The sequence below is a fragment of the Lathamus discolor genome, chromosome 1 (assembly GCF_037157495.1).
Source record: "Lathamus discolor isolate bLatDis1 chromosome 1, bLatDis1.hap1, whole genome shotgun sequence".
In the NCBI taxonomy this organism is placed as follows: domain Eukaryota; kingdom Metazoa; phylum Chordata; class Aves; order Psittaciformes; family Psittacidae; genus Lathamus; species Lathamus discolor.
This window is the reverse complement of record NC_088884.1, coordinates 81809024-81826125: the sequence shown is the minus strand read 5'-3', so window position 1 is coordinate 81826125 and position 17102 is coordinate 81809024. Positions and strand designations below refer to the sequence as shown.

At 42.2% G+C, this 17102-nt stretch overlaps 1 protein-coding gene across 3 annotated transcripts in view; it reads right to left on the bottom strand.

Annotated features, from left to right (window-relative positions):
• The window catches only part of PTPRO (protein tyrosine phosphatase receptor type O), a 154548-nt gene extending 137683 nt beyond the window's left edge, over positions 1-16865 (bottom strand). For all 3 annotated transcript variants that reach the window (XM_065683236.1, XM_065683198.1, XM_065683209.1), the window contains exon 1: positions 16639-16865. In XM_065683236.1, the coding sequence (XP_065539308.1) occupies positions 16639-16833 (195 nt within the window). In that variant the 5' untranslated portion in view covers positions 16834-16865. The remainder of the gene's footprint in view (positions 1-16638) is intronic.
• Positions 16866-17102: the final 237 nt, after the last annotated feature.

Sequence of the window (17102 nt, the reverse complement as noted above, 5' to 3'; positions counted from 1 at the left end):
TGATCCTTGGCACGGCCATCTGAGGCTTGCTCGTTTGTCCCCACCATGTGTACCTTCTTCAGCTCCACAGCTCAGCCCCTCCCTGCTGCTACATAACCCAAATGCCATTCAACACTCTCCCAGAACCACTAGTCCAGCTGCACCACCTGCCTGGGAGCCCCACACACCGGCAAGGCTGGTTGTTCTGCCTTTAGCAGGACACCTCTCTTGAAGAGCTCCCACACCATTCACAGCTGCAGCTCACAGCTGCTGTTCAAATCCTTTGATATAAGAGCCTGAACCTAGCCACAAGCTTTCCACCCATGAATTAGAGACCTGGAGTGAAACTCTTTGAAGATAGAGTTCACAAAACATGCTTTAGTTTATTATTTATTTGCTTTCACAAATCTATAGAGTAACTGGTTTTCTAGCGAAAATTGTAAGAACTTAAAACTTAATATTCAAAAGCAAGGTTATGTGACCAAATAAACCCCAATATTTTGTGCGGAAGCACTACTTTGTTAGTTATTGTGCCTTTAGAACCTAAGGAGGGCCTTGGTACAAACCACATAGCCATAGCAATAGTCCTGGAAAATCTATTTTATGGGCCATCAACCTGTCCTGGTGTAGAGAAGGACCAATTTATCTACCAGAAAGCTCACAGTATGGAAGGAATATATGTAATTCAGACAGAAATAAATACCCAAACTTCCATTAAATGCTTTCCAAGAAGAGATGAAAGGGGGGAAAAGGGGAAGCAGAGACAGTAAATACCAATTTTAAGCTCTTCACAAAGACTTTGGAGCCCCTATCCTTCTAAAGATTACAGTATAAACAACCACATATTTCTAAGCAAGAAATATTTTTTAGTTTTGGGAAAAAAAAAGATGAACTATTTCTATTTTGCAATAGTGTATCTATATCAAATGCCTGCTATGTGTTGATTCTATGCTTGTACCCTAGGGCCAGCTGGTAGTGGTATATGGCCAACTGGTGGTTATGTGTTGCCCAAAGAGGTTGTGAGGATCCATGCTTAGACATATCCAAAAGCTGTCTGCCCACAGTCCTGGGCAAGTGGTTCTAGATGGAGCTGGGGTATTAGACCAGAAGACCTCCAGAGGTCCCCTCCAACCTCACATATATTGTGATTCTATGAACTATAACCAGGACAAGGTTATGAAACCCTAGCACCGTTATAGCCAGCCAAGCCGAAAGTTATGGGGACTGATGCTGATTTTAGTTAAATCTGGTGCAATTCAATGTAACACCATTGCTTTAGGTGAAGTTCATTTGAATTCACAGTGTAGGTGACTAAGCACAGTAATTGGCTCTTTTCCCCCCCAGAAATATAATCTGTATTTGAATAGCAGCTATTTTCACAAAAATAGTCTTTTCATGCAATCATAGTCTTTTTGTGACTATTTAGCATTCCACTGCAAGTTAACTATTGAACTGGCTAAATGGCTGCAAATGGTGTGTGCAAAGAAGCCTCTCCTTTGACTGCTATAAAATGCAATCCAAAATGTTTACTGGAGAAATACAACTTCACATAGAAGTGGAAAGCAAAATGCTTGAGAAATGAGGTTACAGGGTTTACATGAGGAGGGTGAGAGAGTCTGGGTGTGAACCAAAAGGACTTGAGCAGGGTTAAGTGCAGGTGGAGGAGAATAAGGGCTGAGAATAGCGGGAAGAGATGACAAGTGAAACAGCAGGGGAAGAAGTGGGCTGGAGAGGAAAGAGGCCAAGGAAACAATAGTGAAGGGACAAACTCTAGAAAGGATAAATGCAAGAAATAGGCTAGTACTTTATTCTTGGAAAAATACCTACATCTGACAATCACAAGTATTGGTGAATACCTGGAAATGGTTGTTAAAATTGCTGAATTTTCCTTGACTGACTGTCACTTCCTCAATTTTTCTTTAAAGAGGGCTAGAAAGCTTAAGACTGAAATGTTCTTTCTGGAGAATTGAAATATTTGCTGGGAAGCTTCTTAGGCTCCTCTATCATGGCAAGAACTATAAAATAAGTTTTGCCAGTCAATCCAAATTATTATTTTGCCTTTCAAACCCTTCAAATACCCAACCACTACAATATTTTTAGCCCAGCATTAATAAATAAAACATCCACGTATTCTGCCATTAAAAAAATGAAATCATCTAGTATTTAATTCATGAGGGAAAGGCAAAGGAAAGATTCTTTGTCTTTGCACTTTTCTAGAAATTTCTTTGAACTCTCCAACAAGATGCTGTCTCAGAGACACTCTCCTATCTCCCCCAAGTACTGAGCCTAGTTTCACAGACTGAAAACCAGATTAGCCTGCAGCTTATCCATGGATAAGCCCCCCAGCAGCATTTTTGGTGCCAGTCAGCACTCTGTTATGACAATGTGATAACGTGCCATGGTAACGTAAGCCCTCAGAAAACATCTGAGCTGAGGTACCACAGCAATCCCTCTGTGGCTTGCAGCAGTTGTGTATCACAGAGGGATGCACTAGCGCAATCCAGTTGCACTGTGGAGGAGGACCCAGTGTCTGCTTCCTCCCTTTCAGGATACAAACGAGCTCAAAGAGAAAGGACCAACTGAAAGCATAGTGTTGCTGCCTTGTCCTCAGCTAGGAATGCTTCCTTTATCTGGAAAGGGGAAGATAAAGCACCCTTCTCCAGTGCAGAGTTGCAGGGATGGAGGAGCACCATTAACAAGGCAATGTTAGCAAGCCTGGCTTGGTGAGCTCTGGCATGACTCCCAGACAGGCAAGGCTGGGATGTAAGAGCTGCTGGATCCTCCCCAACACCACAGCAGGTCCCAGCCACCACCCTCCCATGCCCCACCACAAAGTCATCTTTGCACTGCAAGGGTACATGCTGTCAGCCAGCATCAGTGGGAAACTCCTGACATATAATGGGGGGAGCTACAAAGCCAGGTGAGTTATCCTGCCCTCTCTTCTCCTTCTATCTGAACTGTTGCAATAGAAACAGGATAAGACAGGGGCACCAGCAGCTCAAGTCCTGCAGTAACTGCTTCTGGTCTCCCAGTGAGAATCAGACTGGCTAAAGGGGTGTGGGAACAACTCAGGCTCCACTATGCCACTGTCATCCTTTGTTTCTACAGTCCCCATGCTACAGGACACCAAAATCTGACTGCTCTTGTGCAAAACAGCATCAACAGAGACTCTTCCACTGCTGTCACAAATCTGATTTATTTTTTCTTTTATTAAAATCCGTATTTGTTTAATCTCTCACAGTCAGAGCACCAATATTTAAATTTAGAGTTAGTGTTGGTCAGGGGACACAAACATTCAGGGAGTGTCTTTATCTTGCCTCTCACCAGAAATGATTTATAGTGTGATCTGACTGGTTAATTTGATATAGCTCCTTTAACTATAACATCTTTCCATTCCTCTAGTAGCAGAGATTTAGCATTTCAGGCTGAGTACATATGTTGGATAAGAACATAATCCTCAGCTCTGGGCATAGGAGTTCATGGTAAGAGGATGGCTCTGCATACAAATTGAAAGCGTTGAGATGCATAAAAGACAAATACACTAAACCCTAATATGCATATTACGAAGGCCTTCTGGCATCAGAATAAATCATCGGTTATTTAATTTGCCATCTTTAGAAACACAGTGACTACAGAAGAAAAAAAAAAAAAAAAGGAGAGAAAGATAAGAGAAAAAAAAAAATGGATATGACCTTTAGTCCAACACTCCAAGTGAAGACTTCGGATAAATACTTGCAGAGAAGGAATATGCCAGTGCGCAAAGAGGAAAAAAGATAGATGAGACTAGATCACTTGCACAGAGAAAAATCCCAGAGCTCCCATTCTATAGCCACTTCTGACAGCACAGAGATGGATTTATTAGGGGGCAGAAGGGGACACTCCCCTCCCCCTTTATTAGCCTTCTTAATGTAGCACACGCATTCCTGGGTGGAGGATGCAGACATCTCTGCAGTCCATCTGCTTCCCCTCATTCAGGTTGAGGATCATCTCCTAATGCAAAAAGACTTTTCATTATAATTGAAAATTCACAGTGGGCATCCAGCAATTACCAGCCATCCATCACGCGGTACTGCAGGAACAGGGTAGCATTTCTGGACAAAAACATAAAGAACCAATCCCAGGCATCAGTTGACACCACTAGACTTCATTCTTTAAACTTGTTAAGGGCAAAAAGAAACGACACAGTATGGAAAACCAGAGCGTATATGAAACTCCTGTATTCATATGACATGCAACTCTCAGACAATCCCTGTGTTAATAATCTATAAGACTTACAAATTATTAATATCAGATGAAATCATGCATTTAAATTGCATTGCAGGCAAAGGGCTCTGTGGCAGAGCCATTTCAGTCTGGAGCCCTTTCCCACATGCCCTGAAGCTCTGCTGGGTGCAGCAGCGTGGGAAGTGGACCTCAAGGTGTCCTCCTTCACAGCACCCTCCTTGCACAATGGAGGCCACAGAGCTTGGCGTAGCTAAATCTAGCTTTGAAGAGTTGGGATTAGAGAGCCAAACTTTCTGAGCACACAGTCTGAGCACAGCTGATCCGCCCTAGGCTGTGGATGACATCGCAATCCCTTCTATCCATTTCTTTTATACTAAATATAAAGTGCAGAGGTTTTTCCTTTATTCTATAAACTCGTCTGGCCCTGTGTAAGCTCTGTTCTGAAGGATATCTTCACACCCTCTGCTGACACCTTTCGCTTCACAAGTGGTAAGCACATTCCACAGAATAGTCTTTCTTTCTTCCCAAAATAAATTAAATCTGGCATTGTAGTGTCTTCAGGGGAAAAGCATCATTTTGCTTTCCTAACAGATGACATTATGAGATTTTTTTCTTTCTTTTGGAACTGTAAGATACACTTTTGTGTTATTCACTGGAAGATTTGACTTTTCAAAGCTGTAAGCAGAAGGCTTTTGTATGGTGATATTGTTTGAAAATCAGGATTCAATGGAATAGAACTGGAAGAAGTAGGGGCCATAGAACAACAGCTATGTTGGAGACTTTTAAAACCTGATGGGCAGGTTTTTTGTTTGGGTTTTAGTTTTTTGGTGGTGTTTTTATTTTTGGTTGGGGGGTATTTTTTTACTATTCTATATCCTGTAGTTAAAAAAAAAAAAAAAAAGAAATCTGTATCCTAGCACAGACAAGTAAACATATGAGCTAACATAATTTCAAGGCAAAACCTGTGAAAAAAATAATGAATCACCAAATCCGGCCTCCCTTTCAACATTATAAATCGTTAGTAATAAAATGCTAGCATGATGTGGAGTCAGGCAGCAGAAGCTGTAATCACAGTCCAAAGTAACTGTTCCTTTGGAGCTCATTAAATGTATCGAGTCACTGTAATCTATTGATTTGAGGAGCAGCGGTTATCAATGAAAAAAGCGCAAGCGAAATTTCCAGAAAGGATTCCACATATTCCCTTGAGACAAGTATTTCCCCCTTGATTTTTACAATTTTCTCTAACTCGATGCAGTGATGACCAGTTCCTCTGCTCCAGCACAAAGCCATAGGACAGACGCAAGCCCTTTCCCAACAGCCTCTCATTCACATTACTCGCAAGTACTCCCACGGTGAAGCTTTAATGGTTTCCTGCATGCCTAAGACCTAAGCTTGTCAAATATATGAAGACATGGTTCTCCTCACAGAAGAAAAAAAAATATCCCAATCAAAAAGCCTTCGTGAGAAATGTGAAGCTGTGAAATGAATGTGCCGTGATGGCAGATACCTGCCTGACTCTGCAGAAAGTTTAAGTGATAATTAAGGCACATTCTAACAACAGCAGCTCTAAGGATTTTATCCCTCATGTCATATTTAAGGCTCAAGCTTCAAGGCGCTGATGAATGCTAGAGAAAAAAAAGCAGACTTCAGCATAAAGCTTGTGACTGTAACCCAGAGTTTTAAATTCTACAAAGAAAGATAGCCTAAAATTATTATTTTAAATGAATTTAAGGGAAAAAAATAAGGTCAAGTTAATAAGACGGTTTCACACTTTTGAGTCCCAATTCATGATTTTCAAAAAGGTTGAACTGTCGTTTGTTTCCTGCTGGGCCCTAAGAGGCTGTCCAGAGAGGTGGTAGAATCTCCATCTTCTCAAATACTCAAAACTCATCCGAACATGACCCTTAGCCCCTGACTTACCTGACCCTGCTTTGAGCCGAGGCTCAGATCTGGCAGTCTCTAGATGTTCTGTCCAGCCTAAATTACTGTTTGACTCTGAACAGTTACACATTTCCCTGTATCCTCAGAGATGTGCAGTTCCCTCTCTATACTACAGCACTTGCCATTTTATTGACAACCAGGGGGCAATTCTGAATCATTTGCTTTCTCAGCTGGCCCGTTGCAGTCTCTTCCTCCCTCCTTTCCCCACATGCTGCAGTTGGTCAGCATGAATTGTACACCCCCAGCACACCCCCAGCTATGCAGTGGAGCGAGGATTATCAGCATTAGTCAGCATAAAGCTAGCTAGAAGGATAAATGAGAACATGCCTATGACATTCCAAAAAAGAGCAGCAAAACCTAGAGCTGTTCAGTGATAACCAACCAGACCACATCCAGCTTACACCACCATTGTGGCTTTTGTCTCAACATTTTTTAAGAGAATCATTCCTTGCTTCTGACTTGCAGCCTTAGCACTACATCTGCAAGCAGTCCAACACGGCAGCCCTTGGCTTTCCTCACTCTAGACAAGACAGCTTGCTGCAAGCCCAGTTCTGTTGTGCTGTTGAACCTCAACGTAATAATTTCTTACATTGGGAAATAAGCATGAGAAAATCTGACCCTTTCTTTCTAGAGCACCATGAGACCCATACACCATACAGGACACCAGACAAATGCAGAGATGGTAAATTACCAGCTTAGAAAACCAAATCATATTAGCCTAAGCATTTCAATGGCAAGATTAATTCTTTCAGTTAAAACCAATGCTATATCCACTAGGTATCCACTAGCTCTCATATGCTTTAATCAGATAACCAGCACTTATAAAGGCAACAAATCCCTACCTCCAGAAAAAATAATAATAAAAAAATCTTTCAGATAAAAATAAAAGCACCCTGATGAGTAGATGGGTTTCCCCATAGTGCATATTGGCAATGAAAAACTGATCCTACACAGCCATTACAAGCTACCATTACTAAAAGCCGATCTCCAAACAGGTCACGTCTTTATTAAAGGTTAGCTACAGAAAGAAAAGAGATGCAGAAATAGCCATGCACATAAGTGGAACAGACGAAGTCTGAAAGATATGCTTTGCTATGTTCAAAATGTCCTTTCCTTTTTATCTCCTAACCTTTTTTATTTTGTATGAAATAATGTCACCTGCAACTATTCCAGTCACTCCAGTCCTTCTGGTGAGGCCATAGGGAGGACATTCTGATTCTGCTTCAAACTGAATGCTCATGTGTCATGTAACAGACATTCCAGAATTTGTTTCTTCAACCTGGACACTTACTGATATCCTGACTATCTATTCTCCATCACCTGGTGTAGTAATGCCTACCAGGAAAAAATGCTCTCTGATAGCTAGGCTGTTATGCCACCACATAAAAACCCCTTTGTCCCAGCATCATGCGTGATGTCTGAGACAGCTGGTCTCTGGCATGTTGCTTTGCACAAAGGTTCCTGTAAATTTCAGGTCCTTTATGACAAAATATTAAAAGGAAAACCTGATTATCTTCATGTTTACAATATGCAGCAGATATGGGTACAGATCTCATTTAAAGCTGTTGCAAAGCAGCATAGTCAAAGGACCAAAATTTTCTTTCTTTTTTTAGCTTGCTGCTATTGTTAGCTTCTTTTAACTATTCACCCCTCTAATTATCAAGTTTTAAACCAAACAGAAACATGTCCATGCAGAAACAGAGAAAACTCAATTAATCTTCAAATCTGTTCCGTGCATACATGCAAGAAAATATCCAGTTTCTGCTGAATTCCTTCCATGAAGAAGAGAATTTTCACTCCACCATGCGTTCCTCTACGCAAGAGCAGCTCTACTACTCAATACATAACTTGGGCTCGTTGACAGCATTTAATTTGGCTGTGCATTTGCCCTCTGGAAAAAATTATTTTCCAGACACCTATCTTAAATTACTTCTCAAATTCTGGTTCCTTCTGCATTTCAGATAAGCATGTGAATATATTTTGAACTGCTATTTCCATTTGTGTGATCACAGATATGGAAGTCTACTGTTCTGTAATTAACTGGAAGACTGCAAGTGAAAGAGTCTAGGCAATAATGCCTGTCCTCAGATCGCACCCGAGTAGAGCAGAATGAGAGTTTATGATCTGAAATTCAAAGGCCTCTGATTGTCATTGGGTTTTAATTTTGCTTTTGAGTCAGCTAGCCTATTAACGAAGCAGGGACCAGCTATATTGTTCAGATCCATACACAAGTATCATGTATTGGTGTAGAATCTGGTTTCCATTCAATGTACCTGTGTTAACACTGCAATGCCAGCAAAGCATTATGCGTATGTTGAAATGCATTTAAATCTGAACTCTTATTTGAACAGTCCCTGAAATGTGCAAAGGAAATGAAAGAGGAGACTTATGGCTCTGCCAGGAGAAAACCACCCTATGTTTGCCTAGTGCTAGTTACAAAACTTAAGTTTCCTGCAAAGAAGCTCCTCTTGTAAGAGAGAAGCATTCAAGTGTGATCCTATTACACTGGCTCCAGCAGGGGATTACAACAAACCAATTCTTGCCAGTACAGCTACTTCCTAAGCAAAAAGGTTGCTCAAGATTTATCTTATGGGGAATACCTTTAAGTTATCAGGCTCTCAGATTCCAAAAATCAAAACTATCCAGTGGCCTCCAGTTTGCGCTACCAACACTGCCCAAGTGAGTCCAAGGTCACCTGCATGTTACGGTTAACTCTGTGCTGCATGTCAAACTTCACAGCATCACCCAGCTGAGATCACAGGTCTTCCTGCTACAGCTTGATCCAAAGCTCATTTAAAGCAACATAAAGACATCCATTGACTTTGTTTGGATTTTGGCCCTGTTCCCAGAAGCACAGAAGACTGTCTGATTGCTCCCAGCATCCTAAAAATTAGAGGCAACCCATCAGTTCTAGTTCCAACTAACAGAGGTCAGTGCTGCACATAAACAACAGGTGAGATGGCAGAATTATTATCTGTATTCTTGGAGAGCCTCCATTTCGGTTAAATGCTGGTTACAATCATAGGGTGTCACTATTCTGCAGTTTTCATGATTTCCCACAATGCTGCTGAGGAAACTTGAAGGGGCTTCAGAGCCTATGGAGTCTTCAGTTAGTTTTCAAAAAAGTCTTAAAAATAAAAAAGCATTTTTGGTTTAGCACATTTTGTAACCCAAAGCAGAAGTAGTTTTATACCAGAGATCATTTTGAAATACGCTTAAGTATTCACTATGTATTCATTTATCTTACAGAAAATGTCATAATTTCTCTTGTTGTATTTAATAACAGCCAGTTAATTATGTAAAATCCCATCCCATCTGCTTATTCCTTCACACAGCGAAATCAGAGGGCTTGATTCTACAGTCATTACTCAGAGAAGGAGAGGCATTGATTTAATGGACTTCCTTGAAAAAGGATTACAGTATAGGATTCTCCAATATTGATTTTGTGACATCATAATATTTTCCGTAGAAGCAGACACTGATGACTCAAGATAATCCCAGTACAAGATTAGGCAGGGGCAGCCAAGGTAGAGAAAGAAAATTATTAAAAACCCCAAACCTCCCAATTTACAGTAAATTGACTGCAATAAAATATTAGGCATGTTCTCTGTTTCGAATAAAAGTTCTCTTCAAAAAAGCCCCAAAATATCCGAGTGATGTTTCTCCCTTTCATCTCTTGCCCTGCTTACAATTACTTTCATGAAGCTATTGTGAGCTAGAGCATTTTCTGTAGGTTAATAGGCTCTCTTTGAAGGGATTAAAGTCACATTGATTATTAATTATTTTTTGATGTTTTAAACTGATGTAAATGTCCAGAAGCTCTGATGAGCAACATCCTGTAGAAATCAATACCGAATTAAAACAAAAGCAGCAAACCACAATAACAACAAAAAACCCCTCTGCTCAGCTCCTGGGGGAAGCAATTGTGACTTGTTTCTGTTTAGAAAGCATACCTCCCCTTAGAGAACACCAGCAACTGGCATACATGATAATCATTTCTCAGTTATCTAGAGCGTACTTATTTTGATGTGTCTATCTTTCAGACTTCAGGCAGAGTCTGCAGATATTTTGCATACAGAACAAAGCTAGGCACAGCAGCGCTAAGCAAATAATAAATTAATTTCATTGCTGTTGGAAAATGTTAGAGCTGCCCTGCAGTACTTTGGGAAAAGACTAATTAGCATTCTTTCTGTGGATTTTTTTCCCCCACCAATCCTCTCTACTGTTCTTCACATTTTAATGGGGGGAGTGGGTTCTTTGTTTTTGTTTTTTGGGTTTTTTTACTCAAGTTTAAGATTTCTGTGCTGGTTTTAAGTGGAATGAGAACTTGACCCTTCTCATTTGATAGGTCAACAAGGAGCAAAGATTTTCCATGTTAAAATTACTTCCACATTAAAATGACTTCCATATGAACAAAGAGGAAAAGATCCCAAATAGCTGTGGTGCAGATAAGAAACACATGCCAAACAGCAGGTACACAAAGGTAACAAGGCTATTCGGACAGTCTGGGGTCTGCTTTGGCGACTTCCCTCAACCTTGAAGAACAGCCCCTTCTTGGCTGATTCTAGGCATTTGTCAAGGAAATGGTTGAAAGCTCTTAATACAGGAGTTGCTGATGGACAACATTGTGACTGGGACCCACCTCTCTTATCCCAAACACTTGACTTTGCATTATACAGTCAGACGTCAACATAACTGAATAGGGAACCTACTGTAACACGTGAAGGAGCTACAATTGTTTAAACGCTTCTGACATGACTAGGAGATCTATGTCTCAAACACCTAAAGAGCGCAGAGGCCAAATCATTTTAAAATCACAACTGTTAGATTGACAAGCAACATTATCTGTTTTTCCCAAAGTATACTTAAAAAGGCACTTAGGATTTTCACCCCCCAAGAGGTTCATATCTACCAAATAGCTATCTCATGTTAAATCTCTGGCTGACATAGAATAGCACAGAGTTGTTGACTTCTGTTACCTCCATTCAGCTCCTCTGAAGTGTTCAACCCTCATGCTTAGATGTCCCACTCAATTTTTCCATCCCCAGTATTGTTTTCTACTCAGTCACAGTGCCTGTCCCACATATTCTCTTCTTGCCCAAGCTGCCACTTCAAGACCAGCATTTTAAAAGCTGAGTCTACTAATTCCCTCAAAAACATCTCCTCTCTCTTAAAAACGTATCACCAGCTCTCTTCCCTGTTACTGTCAGTTGTGTCACCAACTTTCCCTCACTGATTCTTACTGTAAAACATTTCTTCTCTAAATACACACATATAACAGAAGAGAAAATGCAAAGATAACCATAGTAATTTGAGTACAGCACATGCCACTTTTGCTCTGGTACAATGTGCTATCTTTATGGCGAGCCAGACATGATGCATATCATTTTATTTCTGGAACTCCTTCATTTAAAAGGCACTGTAATTTCCTAGCATGAGAATGAAGGTGTTCCAGAAATGAAATGCATCGTGTTTGGCTTACCATAAAGAAAGCAGACTTCTTCCTTAGGAGTTGGTCACTTCACTGGCTCCATTCATCCAGGATTACACAGTAATATAAAAAGCAATGTAGCCTTTCTTGGTTTTCTTAGTACTCATAGGTGCTAAACTCTGTGTAAAGACTTGATAAATGTTAAAAATGTTTTAAATTTAAAAGTTTCTTTTTATTCTTTACATTGCAACCAACTACATAATTTCAAAGAACACCTAAACCCAAATTATGAGACTTTTAAGTTGTTTAGCAAAAAGACCTGTTTTCAAAGCTTTATTTTTTGATGTATTGTCCTGACCTAGAGCTCTTGCCAGAGCTGAGACTGTCTGGCAAAATAAGTCTCAAGATGAGTTTAGACAAGCCTTTGTTCAGCTTAACATCCATTCTGAAGCTCTGTAAAGTCGTTTTATGGTCTGCCTGGATTGCTCTGTGTGTTGACATCAAAAATGCAGAGATTAGTGGGCTTCTGAAGTTCAGTCAGCACACTGTCTGTGAGACCTTTAATGAATCACCAGGCGTTCACCACAGGTAAATCTTTATTTGGCATAGTCCCTGTCTTAACCTGAATGAGGGATCACCCTTGAGTGCAGCTTCTGACTGAGGTGATACAACCTAGAAATTGCCTTAATGACCTCGTGCAGTTTGAATCTGGGGCTCATAACTCCTGCAGGGATGAAAGATCTTTTCTCAATGGTCCACTACCATTTCACCACAATGAAATCAGAAATTTGCCAAAGTAATAGCAGACTCGTATTCCACTGGCAGAGAGTTTTGCAAGCACCTACTACAGTTTCACAAACATGAGCTGGCATGAAAGCATCCTCTTCATTAGCCTTGCCCTCTAGAATCACCTTGGTCTAGAAATAATGCATGAAAATAATGAAATAAGAGATAATATGACTTGTAGAAGTTTGGGGCTAAGGATGACCATTTGTTTTAAGAAGAAAAGTATATGCTTTTGCAGTGAGGGTGTTTTTCTCTTCCATATGGCCTGATTAGTCTTGGAGTAGTGGTACGCAGAAAAGTTCAGACTGTTTTACCTCAGTAGCTCCTCTAAGTCTGTCCCATCATGAGGAAATCTTACGTTAGTTTTGCCAACAAAACTGAATTGGTAAGATTGGGGGTTTATTTTGGTACTGGTAGGATATGGTTATGAGGAGAAAAAAAAAACAACCCAAACTTGTTTTCTCAATAAGTTTCAGCCAGCATCTCTTAGAGAGAGAAGAGATCACTAGAAGGACTCGGTACCATCATCACCACCAAAATTCACATTGTGGATTTTTTTTTGGTTTTTTTATTTCCAGACAGGAGGAAACAGTGACGGAACACTGGGGCTCCCAGCTATGAAATCAGCCTTTCTCTTAAAAATGTTGCTCCCACAAAAAGAGGCAATGTCCTGATGGTATGGATTTTGCTTCAGATAGTGAAGTGCAGATTCTCTTGAAAATGCCATCAACAGAAACACATTTCCTTTGGTTAGTTAAGGTTGTGCCGAGTAAACTGTTACAGACTCTAAATCTCTTTGAATGCCTAGGTCCATCTAAACCTGAATTTAGACTTTGCTATGACACCAAACTCCATAAACTGATGTACTAGTGGACAGAAGTCTATATGCTAGACATAAAAAGTCATCCTTGCTAAGAGAAAGAAAGAGGGTGTTGCCGCTTTATATGCAGAACCTGATGAACATGTGTAAGACTGATATACACAGACCTCAGTCTCTTGGAGAGATAATTTTCACCAAAGAGTGTCATCCCTCATATTTAGTTTTACTTGGAACTACTGAAACAAGCTTTCTCTTTGTTTTCCTACTGACAGCACTGGTCAGACCCTTTTGGAGGTGTAATAGATTGTAAATTATGTCCCATCACCAGGTTTGGCATATTTAAGATGCTTTATGTCCTCTACTTAAGCTTTACCTTGTTCCACAAAAATAAAACAGCAAGGAAACATAAAATCATACAGGTGTAAGTGACTAACAGCATGGGACATCTGACATAGTGGCCACATAATCTAAGGCAGAACTTCCACTGGTCAAAGCTCAGTGCGGACAGGACTAAGGTTACTGGATTGAATCTAGAAAAGATGGGAAAGATGACATCAGTCACTGGGATCAGGGAACATGTCTGCTTTTTATTGTTCTTTACTTGGCTAATGTACAGCTTTTCCCTTCAGCTGTGATCAGCCATGCCTTTACCACACCAAAATGAGACAATTACAAAGCAAGCAGCTAAAGACTAAGCCTTCCAGCCCTTCAGACTGGAACACTGGACAACGCAGACCCATTGTAAAATGGCTATATATTTACTAAGAGATTCCCACAGCAGAATGGCTGGAGGATTTCTCTGAAGCAAGATTCAGCCCTGTTCCTCTGCCAAGTACTGTAAATCCATATCAGTATCTGAGCTCGCACACAATGCCTTTCTTCTGATAGTTTCTAAACTAGCCATCGCATGAGAAAACCACCGAAAAAAAAATAAAAAAGAGAGAATTATAAAGGTTCAAGATTGCATTGCTGTGTTTCCAAAAAGAAAGATTATGGTATTACCCTGGAGCACAGAAAGCTTTCACACTGCATTGTGGAAGAAGGAACTAAATATTACTAGCCCATGGGCAACAATATCAGCCACAAAACATGCAGTGTGTAATATCCCTGCCTGATCTCCTTTTGTCGCTGACTGTAACAGCAACCTCAGACAGCACCAGGAGTTAGAACAAGTTGGCACTATTACTTTACACCCTGAAATAACAACAGAAAGGGAAGAGAAAATGTTCTTTGAGCAGTTTTATCACCGTGCACAGTCTGCTGATGATTTTACAAATTGCCAGATGGGTATATCAAGGCCACATCAAGCAGATACAGCTAAGCAAGTGACATTTGGGCTGCTAAGGCTGAAACAGCAAGCACGCAGACATCAGTTTTGCCCGTCTTCAGATTCATCAGTTCAATGACACTTCTTTCTCAATGAGTTTAACTTCCAGGTGAAACATCAATTTAATAACTTGAGGCTGGATAATTTTGGTAGTGTTTCAACAGGTTGGCAGAACTAAACAACACAAAACTAGGGAAAAGCCTTGGTTTAAAATCAGTTGCTTGCAATTATTTGTCACTGCAAAAAATATGCAGACATTAAAGAAAACAAAGTGAATTTCAAGCTCAGGAAAATAGTCCTGTTCCAGTGATTTGAAACTAGCACTCCTCTTGCTTCTCCAACTTCTCCCCTGTAATCATGCTTACTTTGAGCAGCCACCAAAGTCTCAGTTCTCTTACTGTAGTGTCTAATAATAACGTACAAGATAACTAATGACAGTAGACTTGCTATCCAACAAAAGTCATAATCCATGACATGAACCTGTGACATAGTGTCACTGATGCAGCTCTATCTTGAGCTAACAGATTTACCTTCCCTCACACTACAAAATTCTGATAACGCTCATCAGCTTTTTTTGTCATTCCAGTCCTGGGTGGTCTGAGTTTCATTTGGCTCAGAAGCAATGGTTTCTTTCCAACAGAATGAAAACCTGAGGCCTTTGCTACCTTCAAACATTACCAGATTTCTTGACATTCATTCTTGAGATCCATTACTTATAAGTATAGTATTTTACAAATTTAAACTACCTATCATGAACTGTGATTGTGGGATAAAACAACTACTTAAAACTGTGTGAAATATATTCAGGAACAAGCTAGAACCTTTACCTTTCTGCTGGTTCATAACATTCACAGTCTTACTTAAAAATAAAAATAAAAAAATTAAAAAAAAAAAACCCAAATCACCAAAATCCAAGGAACAAAACTTTGTCTGTATATTAACATCTTATCTTGCATAAATGTATGTTTCAGCACTTATGAAAATGAGACAGCTGACAGTTGACTACTATATGTGAACAGATGCTGTGAAAGCTTCCCTTTAAATAGTTCTGTCAATGCAATGTCAATTTTAGAAGTGACACCGCTGCTGTTTTAGGACATGATCCTGCAAACTCTTATTCACACAGGGACTTCTGCTGATTTCCACAGAACATTTACATTTATAGGACTCTGAGAGGTCAGGTCCTTAGCTGTGGAGTTCTGCTTAACAGTGACTGACAAATACACAACAAAGTTTTTAGTAGCGCTGAACACTGTACGTAAGGGCAGTGACATTTATAGTCAGTGGTGTTCACCTAGATGGCACATACATTTTCTAAGTTACACGAAGAATATTAAATACGCCTGAGAAACCATTAAAGGAGCAGCAGTGTAAAGATAAAGAATGTCATGTGAAACCAAGCTTGCAGTATTAAGCAGAACTTTGAAAAATTAATCTACCAAGAAGATAGGCTGAGCCTGAACATTGCACAGGGCTGATCAGAAAGCAGCGTTAAAACCACCGCGATACACCACCCGTCCCTTTGTTGGATGCATTTTCACAAGGGTTCTCTTGCGGGGTAGGGGTGAATGAACGATAAGAGACATTTAACGGGGAGCACGTCGCGGCGGGGCGCGTCTCCCCGGAGCCGGGCGGTGCTGAAGGACAGCGCGGACCCCGGCACGGCCCGGCCCTGCGGGCAGCACCTCCAAGAGCACCGCATGGCCCCTCTCTCGGCACCCCAGCTGAGAGCCGGGTAACTTCGGAGGAGGCAGAGGATGGGAAGAAACGCGGCCGCAGCTCTCCCGGGCTGCCGGCACTTTCGGTGGGGATTTGGGAGACGGAGCGCATCCCGCCACGGGCTGCCCGCCCGTCGGATCGCGGACCGAGGGGGCTCACCACCGCCTCTCTCCCCAGTCCCCCCAAATCCACAGGCAGACCCTGCGTGGTTCCCCGCGGGAGCACAAAGCAGAAGCCAGCAGGGGCTGAGCCCCAGCCTCCGCCGCCCCGCGGGGGAGGCGGAGCGGGCGCAGCCACCCGCCGTCCCCGGGCGCCGCGGTCCCGCCTGGAAAGCACACAAAGGCGGCGCGGAGGGGGCTCGGCGCCCTCGGGAAGGGGGCACCCGCACCCCTCCCATTCCCCGGCGCTTACCTTCAGCAACACAAAGAGCCAGAGGAGACAAGAGCGGGCCCCCGGGGCCCCTCTCCGGCGGCTGCCGGGCATCGGGGGGGACGGCGGCCGCGGCCCAAGGGGGCGGCTGGGCAGGGAGGGCTGGTGCTCCTCTGCCCCTCGCCTCCCTCCACTTGGCTCCAAGCCGTGCCCGGCAATGGCGAATTGCGGCAGCATCAGGCGGCCGGCGGCGGCGGCGGCGCCGACCTCCCCGCCGAGCGGCGCATCCTGCCGCCCCCCGCCCCTTTTATTTGGGGTTTGCAGCGGGAGGGAGGAGGAGGAGGAGGAAAAGAAGGAGGAGGAGGAAGCGAAGGCGGCAGCGGAGGGTGTCTCCCCTGCCAGGAGTTTGGGTGATGCACGGGAAGGGGTGGGGAGAGCCGCTCACCGGCTCCGGCAGCCCCGGCTTCTCGGCGGGAGCGGCCGCAGCCCCCGGCGGCAGGCGAGAG